This window comes from Ursus maritimus, unplaced genomic scaffold (assembly GCF_017311325.1).
Source record: "Ursus maritimus isolate PB19 unplaced genomic scaffold, ASM1731132v1 scaffold_32, whole genome shotgun sequence".
NCBI lineage: Eukaryota > Metazoa > Chordata > Mammalia > Carnivora > Ursidae > Ursus > Ursus maritimus.
Genome location: NW_024425786.1, coordinates 24,893,985 through 24,919,927, shown reverse-complemented (window position 1 = coordinate 24,919,927; position 25,943 = coordinate 24,893,985). Strand labels below are relative to the sequence as shown.

General features: G+C 49.4%; 1 protein-coding gene across 2 annotated transcripts in view; it reads left to right on the top strand.

Moving 5' to 3' along the window:
• Positions 1–11,018: 11,018 nt before the first annotated feature.
• The window catches only part of PHC2 (polyhomeotic homolog 2), a 26,041-nt gene continuing 11,116 nt past the window's right edge, over positions 11,019–25,943 (top strand). The window contains exons 1-2 of one of the 2 annotated variants that reach the window (XM_040619225.1): positions 11,019–11,113; positions 24,410–24,612. In XM_040619225.1, the coding sequence (XP_040475159.1) occupies positions 24,460–24,612 (153 nt within the window). In that variant the 5' untranslated portion in view covers positions 11,019–11,113; positions 24,410–24,459. Of the gene's footprint in view, positions 11,114–24,397; positions 24,613–25,943 lie in introns of those variants that run through there. The other variant, XM_008694432.2, reaches the window with a different exon arrangement.

Sequence of the window (25,943 nt, the reverse complement as noted above, 5' to 3'; positions counted from 1 at the left end):
TCTGCTCACAGAGGATATTTGCTAGTTTTGCCAGATGGCTGCAGCGCGGGCCGAAGGGCATGAAGGCATGGACAGACCACCATGGCGTGCCCTTGCAGTAGGCCAGCCTGTTGTTACAACCTAGCATCTTCTTGCAGGGAAACTTCCCTGAGCTCCACTTCCCCCTCAAACCCTTAGCCCTCAGCACAGAGGAACTGCGTCATGGAAAATTCGTGTGGCTGTTGCTTTAGGTTTTTCTAAAAGGAGTTTCCCTGTCTATTTGTGTGTATGTGTCAGTCACTCGCAAGGCCTGATCCCATGAGACCTCTTCAGAGATGAGCCGCCTCTTGTGGATGCTAGCGTAATTTAGACCCATCCTGAACCGGCCTCCTCGTCCGGCTGCTGTGCTACAGTCAGTCTGGGTTCGGCTGTACAGGATGCCCTGTAGCTTTCGGAACGCACCGTGGCATTTTACGTCTCCTTCTCTCCTCCTCCTGACTCTGCGTCATGTTAAACGCTTCTCTGGGAAGCCTTCTCTGTTCTCCTCAAGCTGAGTCCCCTTCTCTGTGTTCTCGATATTCGGTGCTTATCCCCTATTGCAACATTTACCAAGATAGGCCAAGAGTCAGTGTCTCTTTTACTAGACTCGAATCTCTTTAGGGACCCTGGTTCAGCCAGCACCAAACATAGTGCTTGGTTTACGGTGGGTGCTTACTAATGTTTGTCGAGTGAATGAATGGTTCAAAGTATCTCTTCACTTTCTAAAAACCTTGAAGAGTAGTGGGCAGTAAAGCATTATGCCAGAGACTTCCCCCCCTCAGCCGGAGACCAGGTAACCCCAGTAACTCTAGTCCATGATAGCAGAGTCTAGAAAAATAACCATACAAGCCAGGCTGGACCCGTGAGAGAGATGCTGGAGAGTCTCAGCATGTCTGGGGCTGTGAGCTGTTTCCTGCATCCTTGAAGCCTTGAGATCAATAGAGATTAATTATTGATAAATTCTGACAGTGGATGCAGTGAAGGGGGTGTGCCAGTAATCCCTCCTGCCTGGGGGACCTTAATCCTCTTGTTGCTAACAACCGACTGGTTTGGGAGCAGTGAATTGGCTTCTTGAAATTCTGAGGAGGCCGTTCAAGGTTAGAGCACCAGACAGGAAGAGAAGCATTGCCTAGAGTCTCTCTTTCTTGCTAGGCTCTAATTTGTGGACGTCCTGGGCCTGCCCCTCCCCTGCTCCATAACAGAAAGGGCTGATGGGGTCTTCCAGAGTTGTGGCCGAGGTCCCATGGAAGCAATCCTCTGTTCCTCAGGAGCAGTGGACTCTACAGCAGGAGAGGATGGGGGAGCCAAAGTGGGTGCAGGGGGGGAAATGAAGCTCCTGGGCATTAGAAAAAATTAAGAAAAAGAAAAAAGAGATTTCTGTGCATTAACATTTCATCAACTGATATGCCCCGTCCTATCTGTGGGGAAGAGGCGCATGGCCTGGTCCGGTATCATGGCTGCAATCAGACATGCCCTTTACTACCCCAGACTGAGCTGGAGGGTATGGCAGAGGGAGAAGCATTCGTCGATCCTACCATGATCGCAGCGGACATTTACTAAGCATCTACAAACATGCAAAGTAGTATCACGCTGGACAATGCGGAAGGTGAAAGAGACATAAAAACCTTCCAGCTACATTGAAGCATATCTTTTTTTTTTTAAGATTTTACTTTTATTATTTATTTGACAGAGAGAGCAAGATAGCACAAGCAGGGAGAGCAGTAGAAGGAAAGGGAGAAGCAGGCTCCCTGCTCGGCAGGGATGTGGGGCTTGATCCCAGAACCCCGGGATCATGACCTGAGCCACAGGCAGACGCTTAACCATCTGAGCCACCCAAGCATCCCAAAGCATATCTTTTAAATTAAGGAAAAATTAAAAAGAAACATAGAACATGCCTTTGACTGAAAAAGGATAGTTAGAAAGATAGGAAACACACACTAGAATAAAAGTATTCCCGTTTGATTTCATCTAGAATACCACTGATTGTGAGCTGCACCATTATTTTATTAAATTCTAGGGAGGAAAAGCACCACTGGTTGAACTGACACCAAGTGCGATATGCATCCCAGTTCAGAGGATGTTATGTTAAAACGCGGGGATGGGGGGAGTAAGATTCAATTTTTAAGAATCAGTGAAATATGTATACAAGATAGCACACGTTAAGTCATAAATGAATCAAACAAACAAACCTTCAGGAATCCTTCAGGAAAACCCGTAATTGAGAGTTAAGGCAAAGAAGGCGACAACAGGAGCTGAGCCTGAGCCAAAGAAGCTTAAGCCTTGGATCGCTGAAGCAGAAGGAGGGCATTCCAGAAAATGGAAGCACCGAAATCGAAGCCAAACAGGCACGGTGGGATATGACGTTTTGTGCACAGCGAGTAGAGCAGTTGGGGTGGGTTGACAGTGAATGCAGGAACGTAGAGAGCAGGGGTGGGACAGGAGGAGGGTCTTCGACAAACCAGAATGCTGGGTAAACCAAAATGATCTGTGGGCTTATATCCTTCTCATCTGTGTTCTGGCTCTAAAGAGGAAGGATTTTGTGGGATAAACAAGCTGGAGTCCCACCATGTTGTCATTCATTCACTCATTCATTCATTCATTCATTCCCCAATACTGATTGAGCATCCACTAAATTCAAGGTTCTTTGGATGAAATAAATGAATCCCATAAATTCTGCCTGTTAAAGGAGATAAGTCTTTTACTGAAATAACTATGACATAGGTATCTGATGACACAGGTACAGAGAGGTCAAGTAACCTGCCCAGCATCGCACCGCTGGTAAGTGGCCGAGCTAAGATTCAAATCCAAGCACTTTGACTCTAGAGCTTACACTTGACCACTGGACACGCGGCATCTCTGAGGGCGCCGCGAAGCAGAGAGACCTTGGTGTAGCTCAAAGGGAAGAGTCTCCTTGGCTGGAAGAGCAGGGAAAGGATTTGATTTGTGTGCTACTCGGGGCAGGATGAGACAAGGCATGAACTCTGTAGGGGGGACAGTGAGGAGTAGATTGCCTGGATCAAAGAAATAATAAAAATTAAAAGGTTGTAAAGAGATCTTGAATGCCAGGGGCTTTAGACAACAGACAAAGGAGGATCCCTGATGGCTTTTTATCGGGGGTCAGATCTGTGCACTAGGAAGATTAACTTGCAAAAGAAAGATTAATTTGCAATCGGTAAGATGGATTATAGAGAGAAGAAACCAGAATCTGAAAGACCAATTAGAAAGTTAGTGCAATACTTTGAATAAAAGGACTTTTGACCCAGGATAATGCCAGAGTTAAATCATGGTCTTTGCTTTTTATTAACCTCAAAAGGTTACGGATGTACACTCCCCCCCAAACTACCTTGAGTCTTTGATCTGTGAACTTATCTAAGGCTTCAGGAGCCTTCTTTCCAGCATGGCATACACTGGCATCATCTGTTCCGGAACAACGCCTCTGGTTTTCCACAAGCAGCACAGAGGGGAGAGAGTGGGGTAGTGGGATAGACGGGGACGCTCTGGGAGAGCGGGGCCAGCAGTTGCTTTCCCATTCTTGGCAAGCAAACGTGTACTGTCCCTAACTGGACTCTTCGCGCTGGAGATTTAGAACCCTCTTCCTCTCTCACCTTCTTTTCACCACCTTATACATCCTGAATTTTAACCTACTTTTCTATGCTAGCCACTCCCATCAGATGAGAGCTGGGAGAGACTCCTGTGCTCATCTCACCCAAACCTCCTGTCGCAGACGAAACTCTGAATCCCTGAGAAGGAGCAGGACCGCCTCTAGCCACACAGCCCGGGAGTGGTGGGGCAGGCCGAGGGTCCTCAGCCCCCTGCCCCGCACCCGTGCCTGCGCTCACCTCACATGGGCAGTCCCTGCAGCCACGGTTCCCGGGGCAGGACTTCATGACTTTGTACTGAGAGACAGAGAGGTTTGCTTGACTTCTCAGAAGGCACCTAACGGGGCACTGCGTGACGTCTGCGGGATCTCCCGGTGCCTTATCCACAGTCATCTCAAAAAGTCCTGATTGTCTAGTTTGCCTCATTAACAGTCTTTGCCTGATTAAGTTTTGAGCTATTTAATGTGGATTGGGAGACAAGGCTTAAGTTGGAGGCAGGGGCGATTTATAATCGCCAGATGCCTACTGGCAATTTCCATTTGGGTGATCCACCGGCACCTCACACCCAGCGCATTTCTTTAAAAACGCTCCGCCCTCTCTCTGCCTACAGCTGTCAATCACGGGACCGTGTTGTTTTCCCTTAACACCTCCTCTTTCCTTTCCTTTCCATTCCGATCAGCCTTCTGCTTGGAACTCTGTGCTGGGCTGTGATGAGATAGTTGGAAACATGTGTAAATAGACAAAATTTAAGAAGGAAGCCCTCCTCCCCAATTCCGTTTGAAATCTGCTTGCTTTCAAAACCTGTCAGGATCACAGGATTCTTTTAAAATGTTAGCTCAAGATCCAAAATTTGCCTTTAACCTTATTGGCTGCGAGGCTTTGGTTGTAAAAATCCATTTGTGAGCTTCCTGCTGTGACCCTATGCGTTTGCAAGGCACAGCCGCTCCGCAGTGGCTCCCCAGCTTGTGGGAGTCTTGGTGGAGGGCCTCTGTCAGGCCAGACAGATTCAGGGGAGCCGCCCTCATGCTAAGCTGGCCTGGATGCCACTAGGCAGGGTGAGGAGTAAGGACAATCGATCTCTGAGCTGCATCTCTGAACCCCTACTATATACAAGGCAGCATGAGCTAGACACTGAATGGATTCCTAAAAAAGTATAAGAATCCTCACCTCAAAGAGTCGGCCTGGTTAAAGTGGGAGAAGAGAAGGCTAGCGGCACGTGGCAACAAATTCCAGTTCAGGACAAGAAGTTTATTTTTTTAGCACCCATCTGATGTCAGGCATTAGGCCAGGTTCTGGATAAAGAGATCCAGGATAGTTTCTGACCACAAGGGGTTCATGAGCTTGAAGGGAAGGCAGCTAAGAAACAATTATAGTGCACCGTGATCCACGTTCCTGTGGGAGGCGTGAGTCCAGCACGCTCTGAGCGCCTAAACCAAGATCGGAATCATCTCTTTAATTATAGCTAGAGATGATCGAGCATGACTGCCAGGCACTGTGCTATGTACAATATGTCACTTTTTTTCTCATTTTATTCGCACAGTTTTTTCTCATTTCATCCCTACAAGAACTTTCTGGGTGGAAACTGTTTTTATTTCCAACTTTCGGAGAAGGAAGCCAAGGCCTAGAGAGGGTTAGCAGCTAGCCCGAGGCCCCTGTGTATGTCACAGAGTCCAGGGCCCCGTGTGCCATTGGCTGTCCTGCAGGAGGCCCAGCCTGAGCAGAGCTAGGGCTGGGTTGGGTGATGGGAGGCCACACCGACTGCGGGGCTGGGTTGGGCGATGGGAGGCCACACCGCCTGCAGGCTCAGAGAAAAGCGGGTGAAGGGCACGGAGGGGACAGAGAGCATGGCACACTGTAGAATCCAGCTCTCTGAACAGCTGGCATGGTCCAAGAAGGCTTCCCAGAGGAGGTGAGTTTTGCACTGGGCTTTGAGGGGCAGCCCGAGGGAACACGGCTTCAGCACAGGAGGAAGGCAAGGAAACAGAGAGAGGTGGGCCGTGGCAGTGGCCAGGCCAGCCAGTCTCTAGGTGAAAGCTGAAAGAGATCAAAGCCCGAGACCGTGAGTCTGGGAAGCCCTTGTGATATGGAGGTGGGAGGGGCAGAGCTGGGGCCATGGCAGAAGATGAGGTCAAGCTGTGCCCCCTGACCTGCTCTGTCCCCCCCTTCAGCCTATGCTCAGCTGCAACCGCACCAGCTCCTCTCGCAGCCGCCCTCAAAGCACCTGCAGCCCCAGTTTGTGCTCCAGCAGCAGCCCCAGCAGCCAGCACCGCCGCCGCCGCCGCCGCCGCAGTCCCGGCCCGCGCTCCAAGCCCAGTCCCACCCCCAGCTCGCCTCGGTCCCTCCCAGCCTGACCCTGCAGCCCAGCCCCGAAGCCCACGCCATGCCACTAGGCCCAGTTACACCCGCCCTGCCTCTCCAGTGCCCCACGACCAATCTGCACAAGGCTGGCAGCACCCAGCAGTGTCACCCTCCCACGCCAGACGCTGGGCCTCATAATGGATACCCTGAGGGCCTGGCCCACACCCCTCAACGCAGGTTCCAGCACGCCTCAGCTGTCATCTTACAACTGCAGCCTGCCTCACCAGTGGTGAGTAAGCCAGTGCCGAGGGCCGGGGAACAGACAGGCAATGCCACAGTGCCCGCGTGGATGGGTCTTTGTCGAAGTCCTCTCTGGGTGATCCGGGAAAGCCCAGGGGCCCCTCCCAAATCTGGGGCTGGCTGAACCTTAACGTCCTTGCCCGCTACCCAAACTCCTCGGAAACAGGGGAAGTATCCGAGGATGTAGAGGCAATGTGTGAGCAGACGATCTCTGTCCTGTCCCTTCACAGCCCCAGCAGTGCGCCGCGGACGACTGGAAGGAAGCTGTACCTGGGGAGAAGAGTGTGCCGGAGACTCGGTCTGGCCCATCTCCACATCAACAGGCCATCGTCACTGCCATGCCTGGAGGCCTGCCTGTCCCCAAGAGCCCTAACATCCAGCAGTCCCCAGCTCACGGTATGAAGTGTAGTGGGACCCTCGGGGGAGGGGACGGAGTTGGCCTTGCTGGCCATCCCCTGGAACATTTCACTGGGGCATCTAGCCTGGGCGGGTAAACCACTGTAATCCCACATGGCAACAGGAAAGCCGGGTGGGTGGAAACAGAGGAGGGGAAATAGGAAGATGAACCAAAGGAAAAGAAAGAAGACTCCGAAGACAGAAAAGGAGAGAGAAAGAAAAGGAGAGTTGAAAGTTCTAGATCCAGACTCTGAGGCCTACATGGCACTGTCAGGTGTATCTGCATATCCATATGCCAAGTTGAGAGTTCAGGCAGGTTTCCAGTTGTCTCAATTCTCTGCTTCATTTGCTCTAAGAAGGAGTTCTTGAAATTGGAAATATGACAAACGGCTGCCGTAGAGCAAAGATATGGCAACTGCCGAGGGGCAGCCTGAAGGGGATTCAGAATGAGCTCGGCTCATGGAAAGCAGCTTTGAGAGAACTTCTCAGCTCCGGGATCCCCATCTGTCTGTGAGTGCCCAGTGACCAATGGTCTTCTCCATGACTGGGTTTCAGGACACTCTGCTGGACCCCTCTACCCTGATGGGAGAGTCACAGCACGCCCTCTGGGTCCCCTCTCTGCTGGTGTGCAAGCTTGGCCCAGAGAAGTGACATTCTGAGCGGTGGGCCACCTACAAGGCAGGGAGGCAGTTCCGGTCATCGGACTAAGTGTGTGCTGGGAGTCGGGGTGGGGAGAGCCAAGAGACAAAGAGTTTGGAAACTCAAGAAGGAGAAATGAGAAGAAAAGCACTTGGGTACAAAGTAGGGGAAAGGGCTATCAGTGTCATAAGAGGCAGAGGATGGAATAAGGAAAAGGAGAGCAAGAGAATGTGGAGAAAGAACATCAGGAAACTTAAAAGACAGGAAGGAGGCCATCCGTTCTCTTGGCACACTTGCAATAATAAGGGGTTCACCAGTTTGAAAAGCCGCCCATTCCATTGTGGAGTTGCTCTAATTATCAGAAAGTTGCTCTTCATATTAAGCCAAAACCAGCTCTCCTGGAATTTCCACCACTGCCTGTGAATGTCTTGTGAATTGTAACAAAGTCCATCTCCTGCAGCCTTTGTAGACAGTTACCATGTCTCTTTTCTCTCTTTCCCATTAAAAAAGGGAAATTCTCCAGGCTGCATATCTGAGACTTTTTTTTTTTTTTTAACCCATCCCACGTCAAGTCCTCCCATTCCCACCACCATCTGGTCATTCTTGTTTAGCCACATTCCACCTTTGCATTAATTCTCTCAAAGTGTTAGCCCCCAAATTAAGCACAGTAATTCCAAATATAAAAAGCCACTAGCCGCCACCGGTTGGCGTCCGGACCTAGCGTTATACGGCCCTCAGGCGGCAGGACTGTTTCGCAGATCTGCATGGTATGGTAGGGAGGAGCTGAGATTCGTTTGCACACCTACTAGGTGCCGAGTACTGTTCTAAGTTGTCCTTCCCTCACTCCTGATAACCCTGAGAGATAAATATTATTGTCCCCTGATTTAGAGGAGGAAATAAAAGCCTGTAGAGGGGCCAGGTCACACTGCTATGAAAGGGCAGTGTCCTGACTCTGGCTCCAAGCGTCTGCATCAGCATGACGCACCCAGAGCCCCACGGTAGCTCCTCCCCCCAGGGGAATGACACCATTGGCTCACAGAGCTCTGTGTCACCTGAATCCCAGAGGGTTGGGTTTGGGGTTTATTTTTTATTTTGTTTTTAAGGTTTCTTTTTACATGGATTGCTATCATTCCAGGTCTCCACAGTCTCAAATGTGTACAGTTTATACTTTGTGCCAAAATAGAGTTAATTATGTCTATTCAATGTTATCTTGTGAATTCAGCCAGTAGTTCCTGCCCAGCAAGTAAATAGTTAATAGCTAATATTTACTAAGCCCTCTCTGCCAGGCTTTATGTGTATTTCCTCATTTAGTTCTGACAGTAACCCTGTGAGGTAGGAAGGGACTTTTATCCCCATTTTAAAGACAGAAAAGCAGAGCACAGAGAGTCAGTGAGGGGGCAGACATGTTTTAGATCTGGATTCTGCGATTCTTTGTATTAACTCCTCTGCTTGACTTTGCCGTCTGTAAATCATATAGCACGTTCTCTTTGTTTTTAACCAATGTGCTGAGAGAAATGTTGACTAGGACCCGACTGAGGACTCAGGCTCTGTCTGCAGGTTGGTGATAATACACATTCTTTGTTCAAGAACTTGTTATCCAGTGACTCCTAAATGAACTGACATTTGCTTATCTTTCTCTGTCTTCTCTATAAAGCTCTCAAAAATCTCTTTCTGAAATCTATACTTAAAACAAGCCTTCTGTTCCTGAGGTGCTATCTCATGAGAGAAGTAAGCTTTGTACAGTGGAAACAACCGTGAACCACCCAAGACTTAAATATTTACCCATTCTGTCTATGTTCGAATGCCTGCTCTGTGCAAAGCACTGTGGGCTGGGAGGTAATACACAGAGAAATAAGGTCTATGCCCTACCTTCAAGGAGCTTAAGTTCTGCTGGGAAAGACGAGAAATGTACAGGAAGAAAACATACAATAAAACCCAAAATGTGATAAATGCCACAGAAGGATTATAGGTAAGTGCTTTAAAGTTACGAGGGAGGAGTTACCACCCAGTAGAGATGATCAGGATAGGTCGCCGAGAGGAAGTAGCGTTGTTCTAGAGCAGGGGTTGGCAAACTACATCCCAAGGGCCAAATCCATCACATTGCCAGTTTTTGTACACCATTTCATAATGGTTTTTACCTTAAAAAATTTTAAGAATCAAAAGAATACTTCATGATACATGAAAATTATATGACATCTAAATTTCACTGTCCATAAATAAAGTTTTGTTGGAACACAGCTGCACTTACTCATGGGTGTATCATCTGTGATTGCTGTCCTGTTACAACAGCAGAGCTGAATAGCTACAACAGAGAAAGGATATCCAGCAAAGTCTAAAATATTTGCCCTCTGGTTCCTTACAGAAAAAGTTTGCTGACCACTGTTCTTGAGTCTAGAACTTGAAGGATAAGTAGGACCTAGACATGCAGAGTAGGGGAAAGGACAATCTAGGAGGGACTAGAGGAAGTAAAGGTAGGGAGGCAGGAAAATGTGGGCCTGTTTGGGAAATAGAAATTGAGTATTCTATCCCGTGTTGTCTTTGTAAGTGTAAGAAGTGCAAATCAGAAAGGAGGAGGAAATGGGAATGTTAATGAAAGAAGACTTTGAAAATTCGAAAAATAGTAGAGGGGAGGGAAGAGGAATAGGAGAAGAGGGAGTGAAGTAAACAATCAGGGCATATAAAATAAACGTAAGACGCAGAAGCAAAGGAAAAGGGATGAGACCTGAAGGGGAAAAGCGGGGGTGGGGGCAGGGAGAATACGAATGCTAAAAAAAAGTAAAAGGCAAGAAAATGGGAAAATGTTGGGAAAAGAGAGACGTCAAGCATGGAGGGAGAAGTCCGTGTCATCTATTCCCGATAAAGCTGGGGGATGGGGCGGTGAGACGCGTGAGTCACCTTGTATCCCCCACAGCTTTCTAGCGTATCTAGTGAATGAATGTGCTTCGCCATGAGAATGCAGTTTAAAACAGTGTGGTTTAGGAAGAGAAGTAACATTTATTGGGCTCCAACTGTGTGCCAAGCACTGCGGGCAATTTGTGTAAATGTTCTCAGTTAACCTTCACAGTAAGCCTAAAGAGTAGGCACTATCCCCGTTTATGGGGGTGTAACTGGGTCACTTTGGTCATTACTTAACTTCTCTGATCCTCAGTTCCCAATGCGGAGAATAATGACTACTTGTAGGGTTATTGTGAAGCCTAAGTGGGAATGCGTGCACGGAGGGCTTGACACATACTAAGCACTCGATTACTGCTAGTCGTTATTATTATTGCCTTCGAATTGGCCGGGCGGGAGTCAATAGTCCGCCACGCCACTGGGGACTTCTGAAGGGCCGCGGGCAGACGTCCTTGCCGCGCGGCGCCCGCCTCCCTAACCGAAGGCCGACGTCCCTAACTCGCCGCCGGGCTCGGGGCGCCTTCCGGAGGGCGCGGGGCGGGGCCGGCGCGTCCGCACAAAGGAAGCGCGCGGCCCCGCTTCCGCGCCGGCGCCCCGCCTCCCGGAGACCCCGCCCCGCGCGACCAGGCCCCGCCCCGCGCCGCGCCCCGCCCCCGGCGGAGGCGGCCGCGGGAGCTCCTGCCGGACGCGCCGCATTGTCTCCGCGGCGGCTGCAGCCCTCGAGCGCCCGCCGCGCGCGCGCAATCCGGCCGCCGCCCGCGCCCCCGCCCCGGCTTCGCGCCCCCGCCGCCCTTTGTTGACGCCGGCCAGGCCGGTGCGGTCGGATGCGCCGCGGCAGCCCCGGGCCCCGGCTCGGAGGCTCCCGGCGGAGAGGAGGCGGCCCGCCCGGGCCCGGGACCCCGCGCGAGGCGGCGCCCGGCCGAGGGGCTGCGTAGGCCCCGCCCGGCCAGGCCCAGCCGGGCCCTGGACAGGTCAGTGCCCGTGGCGGGGGAGGGGTTCTCGCCAGGAGGGGGCCCGTGGCCGGCGCTCGTCGCACGGGAAGCCGGGCACCGCCCTCCGGTGCCACTCCCGGCCCGGGCCTGCTCGGCTGCCAGGCGGTGCCAGCCCGCGACTCTCGCCCTCTCGGCGCCTGGGAGGTGTTCTCCGCCTCCCCCCCCTCGTCGGGGACCCTGCCCGCCCCGCACTCCCCCGGAAGCCGCTCTGTCAACCTTGGTGTGCCAAACGCTTCCGTGTGTGTCCGCGCCCCTGCCCCCCCCCCCGTCCCCGCACACCCCACCCCCACCCCATCACCGTCCTCCCGGGACGGCGATTTACCGGGGGATGGACGGGCCGTTTAGGGCCAGGGCTGCTGGCATCCGCTGCGCTCTGTTGGTAGGGGACTACCTAGCTTGGAGGGCCTGCGGCTTCGCTGGAGAGTTTTGTTTTTAATCTAGTTCAGTCTCACGAGGTTTTTAATTGGATGGAAAGGACAAGCTGTTCTGTGTCTGTCCTGTCTTCCATTTTTAGAAGAGCATTTTCTCTCTTTCCCATGCCAAATGAAGGTATGCTGAATTGTGGATTCTTTACATAAAAATCAGGATTTGTGAGATTTCTCTATTTAAATTGAAGTCCGCAGTGAGGGAAATAATTTTCCCAAGGTCAGGCTGCAAACTAATGGTGAAGCTACAGTCTGAACTCCTGGCCCCTGAGTTCTGTATGGCTGGATACCACCAGTCTGTACCAGTGATACCCCCACCATCCCAATCCTTTCCGTCCCTTCCCCACCCCCGCCTTGGATACCTAAACAGATTTCACTGACATACTTTCAGTTCTGATCAACTTTCCTTTCCTCCCTACTCCATACCCAGAATGTTCCCCTTCTTCCAGTGCGGTCTACACACACACTTTTTTTTTTCCCCTGCTTTACAAATCAGTGACAGCTTTCTCCTAGACATCTCCCATTCTAGGGCTTTAATCCCCTCCATTAGCATATTGGGCCCAGAGGATCCCTCGTTGTGAAATAAGCAACAGACCTAAATCCACCATATGTCCCCGATTTTTCTAGGACAGCGCCAATTTAAAATATTCCATCCCATTGTCTATCAGCCCAAGTGTCTCGATTTTTGGTTTAGAATATAATGTCACTTTAAGTGTATCAGACCCTGCTGTCCTGGCCTTTTCCAGCCATTTGGCTCTGGGGCATAACTGGGTAATCCAATTATCATTCACCTGGGATTTTTCTTCCCCTCCTGAGTCAACCCAAATGTTGGAACTGCCAGGATTTCTAGGTGAGTCTGAAAATTACAGGCTAATGCCTTCTTGCCCCTGTATTTCTCCCCCGCTCCTGCCCTCCCCATCTTTTATTCCAGTGCAGGGCAGCAGACCTGTGGCAGTGTCTGTTGATGAGGGCTTAGGTATAGGTCGCAGGGGTGTAGGGCTTCGTATCATTTCGCCTGTGAAATAGGAAGAAAGCAACTTACCATGTTGGTTATAGGGCAGGAGAGTCTGTCTGGAATCTTAAAATACCTGCACAGCTAAGTAGTTCTGGTTTCACTCAGATCAACACACTTTTATTAGACTCCTGCTTCATATAGTGCTAGGCGCTTATAAAAGTGATTTTCCCACATAGCCCCCAACATCTGGACCGGTGTCTGGAAGTACCCACACTTTTGAATCAGCTGAGAAACTGTGTTTCCCTGTGTTGCTGTACTTGAATTCCAGCCCCTGCAAGGCAGGAACCAAAGTTCCTGGCTTGGCTCATTCACAGGGGCTGGCTTGTTTCACAGAGGCTCCAGCAGATGGGCAATGGTGCTCTTTGGCACCTGCCCTTTCCAGGCCCTCTTCATCATGTGCGCCCTGCCCACCCAAGATCTGTTTCCAGGCTTGTCTTTACACACTGGAAGAATAGATGCCTTTTTTTTCTCCAGCCTTAGTCTTGAGAAAGTAGGTAGTTTCTTGGTGTACATTTCTGTTGTTCTCGAGTTGGTTTCTGTTATCCAACTGTGTTTGCTTGAGCCATCTCTCCAGTCGTCACTCCTCCTCCTCTTTTTTTTTTTTTTTTTTAAGCTGCTGTCTTACTGAGATGTGGCACATAGATGCTTCAGGAATATTGGTATTCCATCATGTACTTAACCTCCCAGCTTTTTCCACCTCTCTTCCAGGTCCTGACTAATTTCTAATTTATGTCTGTCAGGCATACCCAACGTATATTACTTCCACTTTCCTCAAAGTAAGGCGGAAACTCCAGCTCTTCTTTCTGTCCCAGTAATGATTCTCCTAGCTCTAGGGCGGTCAGCCATTGTCTCTCTGCATTATAGTGGAGGATAAGCTTTTAGGAAGGTGTTGTTATGCTTCTCCAGACATATCTCCTCTGTCACGGACTTTCTAGTCTAAGCTGATTGATCCCGAGACTTCTCTTCCTGCCACCGGGCCCCCTCCCCCATCTATGACCCTGTGCCTGTTACTTGCTCTGGCTCAGCCCCAGAATCCACTCTTTTTCAGACCACATCCTTTTTCCTGCCTTACTCATTTCCTGTCTCAGATACTTTGGATCCTTTAATTCTGATCTTTCCAAGAGGAAGAGAATAAACTAAGAGAAGAGGAATAAGTGGATAGATGATCTTACAAAATCGAACTATTCTTTCTCGCTCTTACGTAGGCTGTCCCCTCCCTAGGTTTTCTTGTTTAAGAAAAAAAAGAAATGGTGAGTGTCTCAGAATTAAGAACCTCTACCTGTGAGTCCGTGTCTTTTTGCCTGTGAGTCCATGTCTTTTTGTCTTTTTTTTTTTCCCTGTTGTGAATGTATAAAGAGGATGACTTAGAGTCTTAGACTCTTCCTCTATGTCTCTGGCCTCCTTTGGGCTGTGGGCCTCATGCTAGGCATTTGGTAACCACTTGCAGAATAAAGTTCAGCCACTTCCTATCAGAGACCTTCACTTTCAGTTCACATGGATCAGTAAGCCAAAATAAAATTTAAATTTAAAGAACCGGGGAATGGGATGATGGTTCCAGGCCTGGTAATGCTGCTCTGCACTCGTATGATACTTCCCAAGGGTTGTTCCCCCCCCGCCTTTTTGTGTCATTCCAAGTTTATAGTAAAGTTCTCCCAGCTTTCAGGGTCATGTACTGTCCAGACAGATTTGGTCCCATCCTCAAAAAGATTCTCTTCTGAAAAGATACAGCTACTAGAGAGGAGAGTAGGGAAATGAGAATAAGGAGTCTTCCTAAGTGATAGTTTCTCTTTTATTCCCTTCGTTTTGTGCCATTTTGCAACTGGAAGATGAAGATGATGACTTTTCTGTGGTCGGGAGGAATCTCGCCAAAGTGGTGGTAGAGAGATGCTATTGTGTTTTCCACCCCCGTGGAAAAGCAGGGTGAGGACTGGCTGCCTTATGCAATCTGCCCCCATGAGGCCTTTGTGCCAGTAACAGGAATGACTCTCTCTGCAGTGACTTGGCACCTTGTTTGGTGGAAAGCAAAGCTGGCCTACCCCTCAAGGTAGATGTATGAACATATGTAGATTTATATTTTAAAAGTTCTTATGGCATGGTTTAAACTATAATGTGAGTCACCACTTAAAGATTCCGAGCATGTTTTCTCTTTTAAAAAAAAAAATCAAAAAGTGGGCCTGTTGGGACGACTTATTCACATCTCAAATAGCTGTAGGTTTCATTTTGAGCATTAACTTATTTCAGAATTTCAGTTTGAATTACCAGCTACATCAGACCACTGATTTGAGAAGCTCAGAGGCAAGCCATGCTTGGTTCAGCTTTATGACATTTGGGGAATTGTTAGGAAAATAATCAACCATTTGTTTATCCAAGACAAAAATCTTAGAGATTCTGGGCTTTTTCCCATCAATAACAAAAGTAGAGTGTGATTGACATAGTCAAGAGACGGGCTGTTTTATAGTTAATCACGAGTTATACAATTAAGAATGTTAGATTTTGGAGAAAGAAAGTGTAGTAAGAAACATAGCACATAATTTAATAAATTGTTGTTGTGTGATTCATTGTAAGACCATCTCCAGCCAGCATGATAAACTTAATAGGGTTTTTTTTCCCCTTCCCCTTCCAGATTATTTATAGTTCGTGAAAAAGGATGTGCTTTCCTTTTCTTTCAATTTCCAAATGATTTTTTAGTTTAGATAAGTCCAAAAGAAGAGCACGTTCTTTCGACGTCGCCAAGGAAAGGATTGTTATTGAAAAGGCATTGCCAGTTCTGAGAGAAATCCAGATGTTGAAGTGAGTCTCGGTTTGCTATTAGGGCTGCCTTTAAAGCAAATATCTGCTTCCTAGATGGTTTTCTTCTCAGCAGTGGAATTTATTATAGCTTCTCTTAAAAAGAGATGCCTGTCAGATGCTGTGTCATAACCAGCTCTTCTCCAGTAGGTCAGGAGGACCAGGCTTGAGACGGTTGGCAAGAAAATGAGAGCTCTTGACCACTGGGGGTTATTGTTTAGGCTTTAGTTGCATGACTATTATGTCTCAAATAGTGTATAAGTATCCCTCTTCCTGATATCCTTAGCATATTCGAAACCATCCATATGGGGCCTAAATCCATACAATCCAAATCTGGTGTGATCTGTATTCATCCAGTCTATATTAAGACATGTTTAAACGATCAAAGCAAAGGACGCTTTAAATTGAAACATTAATGCCAGTCAAATACTGTTTTTACAAAAATCAGTGAAGTCCATGTTTTCAAGCCTCCAGTAGTCCGTATTAATCTGTACTATCAGCTGATTGGGAGCAAAGTCGGGTGATTGCAGACTCGGACGATGATTTTAGGAAGGGAGAGAGGAATGTTTGCCATGAGCAAAAATGGTCAGGAGGATTGGTTTGCAAGATAAGTATGATCTATCCCATTATATTGGCGAGACAGCCGAGGCTTAGCTTCTTCCCCACTTTCTCTGTCTCCCTCCCTTTCCCTCTCCCCCTCTCTGTCTCATTTATCTGGGAATACTAGTGTGCCTGCAGTTGGTAAATAAATGAGGCAGCGTATCAGGCAACATAGTGGCCTTTCCTTATTATCAACCTGAAAATAATGAAGGAATTTAAACATTTCTAGTTATCTTTTTTTTTTTTTTCAACTATTAGAAACCCATCTTCCACAATTTTATCTTCAGCCTTTTAAACTAACTTCTTTTCACGGGCTAAACTACCTCCTGGCTTTACAAATTCCATGAATTTACTGCTCTGTAGGTAAAGTGGTTCTTCACAGTCACCTTGTCTGGCTTCTGGGGTTCTGCTCTGTGTCATACCCTGAGACTCTGAAAGAACTATATAGAAAAGGGAGCGAGGTGGTTGCCTCATCCTTGGGATTAAAGACTGTAGAAGGTGAATTGAGACATTTGGTTCGCCCTGAAGGCAGGTGCATTTCTGTTGTGTTGCTGTTGTGGCAGTAACATTTCTTCCTGAAGCCAAACCCGGAGAGGGCAAGAACAGGACACCCTGAGTAGAGCAGGGTGTCTGAGGAGCATGAATGGTACCTGAGTTTGGGCCCGTGGAAGAATAGCTCTGCCCTGGAGCTACAAGAAGCCAGCCTCTGTGAGAGTGAGATTAAGGGATTAAGGCAGGTTTCCTAATACCTCAGGTTTCAGTGATGTTAGCCCTCCTAAGGCCAAGTCCAACCTGTTCCACTGTGTTGTTCCTGCCTTATCTTATTTAATCCTTACTGTGGCCCAAGTGAGACAGGTCTAAGTACCCATTTTACAGATAAGGAAACTAAGGCCTCGAGTAACTTGTCCAGGATTACAAACTAGGATTTAAGCCTAAAGGCTTTCTGATCCCAGAGTCTTAACAGCCGCTTTGCACAGCTTCTAAATGAGATCAGTGCCATGCATCTTACATATAAAAATTCTAATATTCACAGTAACCTCGCAACATAGGCAGTGTGATCCTCATTTTTACAGATGGAGAGACTAAGGCTCAGAGCAGGTACCAAGTGCTTGAAGCTCACAGATAAATCAAAGATGTAACCAGATTGCAGAATATGGACCCAGAGGCTCTGGCTCCGACCCAGAGCCAGCACTCCTTCCACTCTGCCGCTCTGACGTCCATCTTCTGTGATCTTAAGGTCTCCAGTGTAGAGCCTGTCCCGCGCGATCCAGACATTGTGTCTTTTGAAGTCCTAGCACCTGCCGGAGAACTCTGGTGGGAGACCATCGCGGAGCCCGCAACCACAGCAGTGGATCCCGCGGGCCTGGCTCCGTCTAAGTAGAAGTCTGAAACCCCTCCCTGACTCCCTGCAGTCCGAGGTAGCCGCTCTTCCCTGGTGCATGGACCCGTCCCGTGGGCAGTCACCCCGTGGTCCTGCAGGTGCTGCCGCTGAGCGCGGTCCGGTTGCCCCAGGACCCCGTGGCGGTCCGTCTGCGGGCCGGGCGGCAGTTCCCGCAGCTGTTCGGAAATCCCCCAGCGCTCCCGTTGTTCTGACCTGCGTGGGGGAGGGCGGCCGTGCGCTCCATTGAGTCCTTCCTTCGTAGCCGGGGGTGGCGGCTTGGAAAACATTCAGCTGTTGACAATTCAGCTTATGTACACCGTAGCCGGGGCTTGTGGGTGAGTCAGGAGGGCCGCGCGCTGCGCCTGTGTCCTCGGAGACGGCGGGCGCGTCAGCTGTATGGTAATGGCCGCCAGGGGAGGCGGGGCCGCCCGCCCGGACGCCTTGGCCGGAGCCGCTCGGCCCACATGCTGCCGAGCCGGGGAGCGCGGCTGCGCTCCGGTCCTCCTGGCCCAGACTTCACCGGGGCACGTGGCTGTGACACCGACAGCGGCTCGGCCTCCCTTTCCTTCTGCCGGCCGGGCTCCCCTGCAGGGACCCAGGCCCGGACCGAGCCTTGCCCTCCCGCGACTGCGCAGCCTGGTGCCCAGAACGCCCCCCGAGAGAGCTCGGTGAGAGCGGGCTGCTCTGGGTGGCAGAGCGCGGGAGGTACTCCGAGGAGCAGGATGGTGAGGGCCGGAGCCTGCTGTGTGTCCTCGAGGTAAGGATTTCTTCTGTGTCTGACAGCTGGGGCCTTGGCGGAATCGAGAAGCTTAAAACATTGGGCGTCGGGGCCTCCTGCCTTCTGGTACTCGGGACCCGGGGCGGGACAGGGCGTGTCATTTCTCCCGTGCTACGAGCCCCTCTGCGCGTGTTGTGGACTGCCTTCCACGTACGTGGCATCCACTCTTGCCTTGGTTCTCAAACGCACACTTCTCCTCATCTGGAAAATCAAGAGGCTAGGCTCCGGCCCTGTGTGCTCTACGGTCGGTGATCCAGAATAATCACTCGCCCCTCGCACCCCTCCCACCAAGCCTGCAGCCCCGAAATCGGGGGGAGAGCTCTCTGCTTATCTGTCAAGTGCTTCACAGCCAGGTGTGAATGACCGCGGGTGTCTATTTGCATTTTAAAGAAGGTTGTTAACCAGATGAATCTCTTTGATTGATGGACTCAGTCAGGGTCCCGGGATGGAGCCACCATTCCTCCTCCCCTCGCTCCCCCGCTCCTCGTCCCCCCCCACCTATTTCTACCCACCCCTTTCGCTCTCATCGCCACCCCCTCCCCCGCTTCACTTTCCCACCTCCCGCAGGGGCGGTGGAGGGATGCCAGCAAACGGGCGTTTATGAAATAGCTTACCTCCCTCCCTTTCCGAATGGCGCCAGTTTCTCGAGGCGCCCAAATAGAACTGCAGAGAGTGTAAGCGCGGCCGGCGGACGTCACCTCCCTCCGCTCGCTGTGCTGTGCTACCGCCCACCGGGCCAGCTGCTCTCCGCCTCCTGCCTCCTGGATACGGTTTCCCGGGCTGGCACGCTGCAGGTGCTCCACACGGGCTGTCTCCAGAGCTAGCAGGGCTGTGGGACTCCTGCTGTCCCCCAGCCTGGCCCCGTGACTGGGCCTGCTAAGCTGAGGCACGGAGAGCGTGAATTCAGAGCCAGGGGCCTGGAGAGAATGCTTCGTGTTGCATAAGCAGCCTTGTTTTGCCATTTGTCGGGCAGGATCTGCTGCAAGCAAATGACCCATGTTATCACCTACTTTGCTTCCTTAAATTCTTGATTAACTCCATTAGCTCTGGCTCACTCCGGCTACAGTCAAGGAAGGGTAGTTAGAAGTCTTGTCAATTAAAATACACCTCCCGTCTGGAGAAAATAGAGACGAAAGCCACGGAGCAGGCTGACTGATGGGTAGAAGAGGCGCAGCTTGCCCTCTGGTTCCTCTGAGGTCAGGTCTTCCAGATGACTCGTTTGAGGAGCAAACACAACGAATTGCCAGGTCATCTGAAATACCCATAACAACAGTCAGTCCCAAACCAGACTCCAGCATCACTGATTTTTGGTTTTGTTGGTTTTTTGTTTGTTTGTTTTTTACTTTTCTATTCACTTTTTTTGTCTGATTTTTTTAAATCTGCACAGGTAAAGAACATCAGAACTGGTTCTAAAATGGCCCAGGCTTTGCGTAGCTGTAGCCAGCCAGACCTCTACCTTCAGTGGGCAGGAGAGCTCAGCCTCTCTGGACACCTAGTGACTTGTCCTGTGGGCGGGGCCATTTTTATAGGAGCCTCCCAGCCTCTGACTCTAGAGGTCATCATGCCTTTCCGGATGCCTGGAGGCCGCACACATATTTCAAAGGGGCCAGGGAATCCAGAACTCCAGCCTTTGGGGCAACTTAATGCTCCTTCTTACTGAAGAAATCCCCACCCTAATGAGAAGAAATGGACCAAGGAGTAGCTCTTGTTCTTTATAACCAGGTACCCAGAATGCCAGTCCTGTAGAAGGCACTGGCCTGACTATTCTCAAATCATTATAGCCTCAGTAGGTAATTTACAAATCTCAGATGGTGCCAAGTGCCCTGTTTGAGACTAGGGAGACCGGCAAAGACTGAGACCATGGGTTCTAGACCATCCAGTTTAACAGACATTAACTAGCTGTCCTAGAGCAGGCATGGGGTTTAGCCCCTGAAGATACAGAGGTGACAAGACAGCGCTTGCCTAAAGAAACTTGCTCTGCCTAGCAGAAGGGACCAACCCTGCAGCAGAGAATCTCACAACCAGGCTGCTGGGTGGTTCTTCCTGTTTTATCCGGCCCCTGTAAGGGCTATTTCTGCCAGAGCCTATGAATGAGACCAGAACTGAGAAGCAGCCTAGAGGCTGAGACATATAACAGCTTCCCCAGAACATACTGTCCTGTTATTCCTATCTAAAGACTGCCCTTTGTGGGCAGCTTCATTAAAGGCTAGCTTCTCCCTCCCGACACCTTCACCACCACCAAAGCTTGGCCCCCCTTCCCTCCTGCAGCCTCTCGTGCTCATGGTGTCCTGGCTTCCACCTTTCAGATTCAGGTGCCTAGCTGTGTGTAATGGCTTTTGAGACCTGTGGGAATCTCTAGCAGCAGCACCAGCCTCAGGACTGGTCAAGAGAATTCAGAAACAAAGAATTCCTAAGACAGAGTCTTTCTTTATCTTTCATCTGGCCTCAGAGCCGGCAGGACAGGTTTCTGCAAGTTTCCCTATTAAGCTGCTTTCCCTCAAGCAGGCTGCAGAGCAGTCTGGGAGAGCGGGGAAGTAGATTAAATTAATCTCAGCATGCTGGGCTTGGCAGGGGGTGAGATTGTGTTTGGTCATTCCAGAAATAGCCCCAACTCCATTGTTCCTAATGCAGACGAGGGGGCCTTGGCCTCCAAGATGACTGCAAACCTTTGTATATTCCTCAATCGCCCTCCCTCTGTCCCCTGGCTTCCGTCTCTTCTGCAACCTGCCCCAGAGTTATAATGGAGAGTGATCGTTTCTAACTTTAGGGTGAAGGGATTTTATTTGTTCTCCTGCTTAATAAGATCCTTTTTAAAAAACTTAGATTCCAAAGCGTCTTTGCTCCCCGGAGTTAAGTATCGGCTCCGTCAACTCTGAGCTACTGAACCAGTGTGTCTGTTCACTGCTGTATTTGGCACTAGGAAAGAATCTGACCTCAAGAGTTATGCCTGCGCCGCCCCGTCTCGCAGTGCCCCGATGCACATTAATAGACAGCGCTTTGCGAGACAGGAGGGAAGGGGGTGGGGGAGGAGAATCAAGCCAGGATGCAGGGATCCCATAAAAGGAGACAAGATATCAGAAGCAGTTTGGTGATGAATATCCATGAAAAGCCGGAGGTGGGAATGATCCCAGAATTCAAGGAGAATGGATTAATTTTCTAAACTAAAACAAGGGAGTCGCTTACTCCCCTCCTCCTGTGCTCTCAGTCAGGAATGTGACCGTGTTTAAAAGGAACAAAACCAAAATCGTACCAATCCAATCTCTTAGATCAATGCACTTGATTTTTGTGTTAGTATTGACCGGGTCCCTGACTTGAAAAGACACAAACAGGACACATAGGATGATGATGAACTTGGAGCCTTTTGTTCAAGGAATAGTCGAAGCAGCAAAAGGAGCTTGGCCTAGAGGAGAGAAGATACACTGTGGTCGTGAATGATGTGCTTTCTGACACCAAGAGCATTTCTTGAGCATTTCCTAGCCGGCCACTGCTGGATTATCTCATGTGGTCCGCAGAGCCACCCAGCACTGTGGGGGAGGTATTGTAATTGTCCTCATTTCACAGCTAGTGAAACCGAGGCCTAGAGAGAGTTGAGGACCTGCCCCTAATTCACTTGAGTGATAAAGACCAGTCTCTAAGCCAGGTCTAAGCCCGTGTTTTTGCCCATTATACAAATATGATTAGCCTTGTTCTGCATGGTCTTAAGGAACAGAACCAGGATGGGCAGGCAGAAATTAACAGGAGATGGGTTTTTGGCTCATAGTAAAGAACAACTTTTTAATTGAACTATCCACGGTGGGAGCAGACTACTCCAGAGGTAGTTCCTTTGTCGTTGGAGGTATTCAAACAAATGCCCAGGAAGCACTGGGTAGGAGTATGATAGAGAAGGTCCAAGCGCTGGTAAGGGATTGAACCAGGCTTTCTAATCTTGTGATTATAGAATCTGTAGCCCATTAGAGAAATCGGGATATTACACCAGAAGGAAATAAGCACCGTCTAAAAATAAAATGTTAACGTTTATTCGGTTTTATATTTTAACAACATTTATCATTTTAAGTAAAATATATATTTGCGTATTTAAAATATTAAATAAAAGAAAATGTAACCATGTAAATGCAGGCTTAAATGTTTAAAATTTAAAAGCAGAGAAATTTAATTTGATTGATGCAGTTCGATTGACTCAGTCCTGCTTGTTATTCATGGACAGTTAAGGAAAGATTTTGTTGTTGTTGCCAAACATCTTTATAGTGCAGAAAGACTAATTCTAAAGGGGAAAATTTCCATCTCTATCGTAAAGTCAAAGCTGTCAAAAATTTTTTTTCAAATGATTGTGAACACTTAAGAGAATCTTTCTAGCTTGCCGGCGTGACTCTGTCTCAAGCAAAAATCAATTTAAAACCATCTCGTTGTTCGTGTCTCATGGATGACTCCTGCTCAGCTCTGAAATTATCGTTGAATTACGGAAATCTGAGGAGTGACAGCATGGGTTACAGTACATTCTTTTTCATCAAACAAGATTTATTCTGGTTTATCAAGCATTAGGGCTGCTAGAAAGAAAATGAACCGGTTATAAACCTTTTCCAAAATGAGTTTATTGTTACTTTTCCATGTTCCATGTCAGGCACTGAATTCCCGTTCTTTGGTGGGATTTTCAGTCTTTTACAGGAAATAAGAGAATCAACATAAAAAGTCTTATACAAAACTCACTTAACTAATGTACTAAAATCATTTTTCAAGTATGTAACACACGCAGGTTATACTTAATATTAGTAGGCTTGTTGCAATAAAGAAATGGCTTTTTCTTTCTCTTTTATTTTTTAGGAAGTTCCAGGTTACAGGCAACCTCAGCTCATACAGTTGGTGGTGGTAGAGAATGGTCCTGGAAAGGGGCAGGGAGGGGGTGGCAAAAGGGAGGTAAAGAAGTTTTGTACCTCTAAAGCGTGGAGCAGCTCAAGAGAGGGGCTGGCCAAGTGGAGACCAGCACACTTGTTTGTTTGTTTGTTTGTTTAAGATTTTATTTATTTACTTGAGAGAGACAAAGAGAGCACAGGTGCTCAAGTTGGGGGAGGGGGAGAGGGAGAGAATCTTAAGCAGACTCCCTGCCAATCAGGGAGCCCGACGCAGGGCTCAGTCTCACCACCCCACGATCATGACCTGAGCTAAAATCAAGAGTTGCACGCTGAGCCACCTGAGCCACCCAGGCGCCCCTCAGCACACCTTTTAGAGCGCTCTGTCTGGTCCTTCAGGGGAAGGCCAGCAAGCCCGTGGGGGAAGACCTCAGGCAGGAGTGTCCCCAGAGGGGAGGACTCTGTGGTTGGCTGAGGACCAGACCGTGTGGAGCTGAGAACAGGGCAGGGGGCTCGATCAAGAGCTGGGGGCCAGCAGATGCAGCCTAGAGCCCCACAGCCTCGGCGACCTTGGGGCGAAATTGAATGTGTTTGTATCTCAGCGCATGACCCCAGATAACCAGCCTCCGGAAAGCACTGTGTTCAGTTGGGGCCCAGCCCTCTTGTTCCCTTGGCGTTCATCTCTGGGGTTCAGTACTTTGACATTTCACAGGATGCTTAGAATCGAATCCTTCTCTGTGGACCTTCATAGAAGGTGTAATCTCTCTCTCCCCAAAACCCCATCATATTGGGGCGCCTGGGTGGCATAGCGGTTAAGCGTCTGCCTTCGGCTCAGGGCGTGATCCCGGCGGTCTGGGATCGAGCCCCACATCAGGCTCTTCTGCTATGAGCCTGCTTCTTCCTCTCCCATCTCCCTGCTTGTGTTCCCTCTCTCGCTGTCTGTCTCTATCTCTGTCGAATAAATAAATAAAAATAAAATCTTTAAAAAAAAAAAAACAAAAACAAAACCCCATCATACCCCAAGCCCCTATATCTAGTGCAGCCTTTCGTCTTCGTTGTAGAACATCACTTTAAATACGTTTTCTCCCTTGAACTGAAGTTGACCTTGTTTGTCCAGATCAATGTTGACCAAGGTCTTAACTCCCCAAAGAGAATTCTTGTCTGTTTAACTTGGTCGTACTGTTTTTAGCACAGTTGGGAAATTAAGAAATACTGCTAGCTGATTAGCTGCCTCGTTGCGGAGCTGATTATAGTCGCACTTGGTGGCATGTCCATGGACCCTACCACTTTTAAATAGGTCACTGAGGGAGGGGACTGCTTGGTTTGCATTGTCGTTTGGCTCCGTGGAAAAAGCCAGGCACATGCTGAGTCCCTGCTGTCCTTCTGCTGCTCTGCACCTGGTTCTGACCTCCCCTGCTTGTGTTTTCCTACTCTCCCTTGTACAGAGACAGGGCAGGGCATTGTTCATGCACTGACCGACCTCAGCAGCCCCGGCATGACCTCAGGGAACGGAAATTCTGCCTCCAGCATCACCGGCACTGCCCCCCAGAATGGTGAGAATAAACCACCACAGGCCATTGTGAAACCCCAAATCCTGACGCATGTTATCGAAGGGTTTGTGATCCAGGAGGGGGCGGAGCCTTTCCCGGTACGGACTACTTCTTTTCCCCTCTTTTTTTTTGTTTTTTTTTTTTAAGTATATTTTGGATGTGTATTAGAATATTTTTACATTTCCATGTAAAATTTCCAAAAATGTAAACAGTTTGCTCTTTCCTTGCTGATTTTCCCCCAAGAGAATATCAGAGCCATTTTCTTTCTAGGATTGAGTGTCTTCCTACGGTCCAGAAAGGATCAGTGGTTAGGAATAATTGGCAAGGCCCCTTGGTTAGAAGGGTCCACACACAGACTCAGCTGTGTCCCTGCCTGGTGTTGTGTGACACCCCCCCCCTTAGTTAGAAGGGGGTTCACATTGGGGTGTTCGGAGGCAAGATGGTGGGTTTGGGGAAATGAGACCTTGTTCAGTTTTGAATGCCAGCACCTCTGAGTGGCAAAACTTGAACCAGTTAGAGAAGAAAAGGAAAGTGTATAGAATCGAATTTTCAAGATGTGTCTGAAATGAAGCTAAGAGAACAGGGTTGTAGCCTGAGCTGCTTTTCTGGGGTCAGAGCCTAGAAAAGAGTGAATGAGAGTGAGGGGCTCTTTAAAAAGGGCACAATCAAATGTCTGCAGGGAAAGCATAAGACCAAAGGGAGATATAAAAGAATCAAGAAAATGGCTTACTAGAACAAAACACCCCGAGCTGATTCCATGCAGTGTGAGTTGGTGAGGACAGGGGGCGCTGCTCTGTGGGTGAGAAGCCCAGAGCGGGGGCGCGCCGGCCTCTCCGGGGACGAAATTAACAGACTGTTAGAGAACACCATCTTCGTGGGATGCCATCTGCCTCTTGCACATTCTTTGGGTCCATGAGTGGTTTGAATAGTCAGCGGAAGACTCGGAGCTTGATGAACGGAGCTGAGTGAACTGCCCTTCTAAAATGCCAGACGACAAATAGACTCTGGTCCCCTTTCCCTCTGAAGGTGGTTCACGGCCCATGGCAGAGAAATAGCCCCGGGGCACCGTGGCTCTCAGGTGCTCCCGCCCTGCCACGTCCCTTCCCTCATTAGACTAGATCTTTGGCCTGGCCTCCTGGTTAAACGGAAGCCAGCCGATCTCCCAGGGTGGATACAGACTGAGTAACCGCCCCAGCATCACCCTAGAGATCTAGCCACCAGGCCGCCTGAACAGAGGCAACAAAGGCANNNGCGAATAAGCCAGTCTGGGATCCTGGCAACCACGGAGGGCATTTGCTCTGTGGCCCAGAGTCCATGTTCCTACGCGCCTCCACGGTTGCCTGACCCTCTGGCTTGGGTAGAGCAGCGATACGGTGGAGGGCAGGAGGAAACCAAAATATGGCTGCTCAGTCTCCTGTCTCCCCCGTGT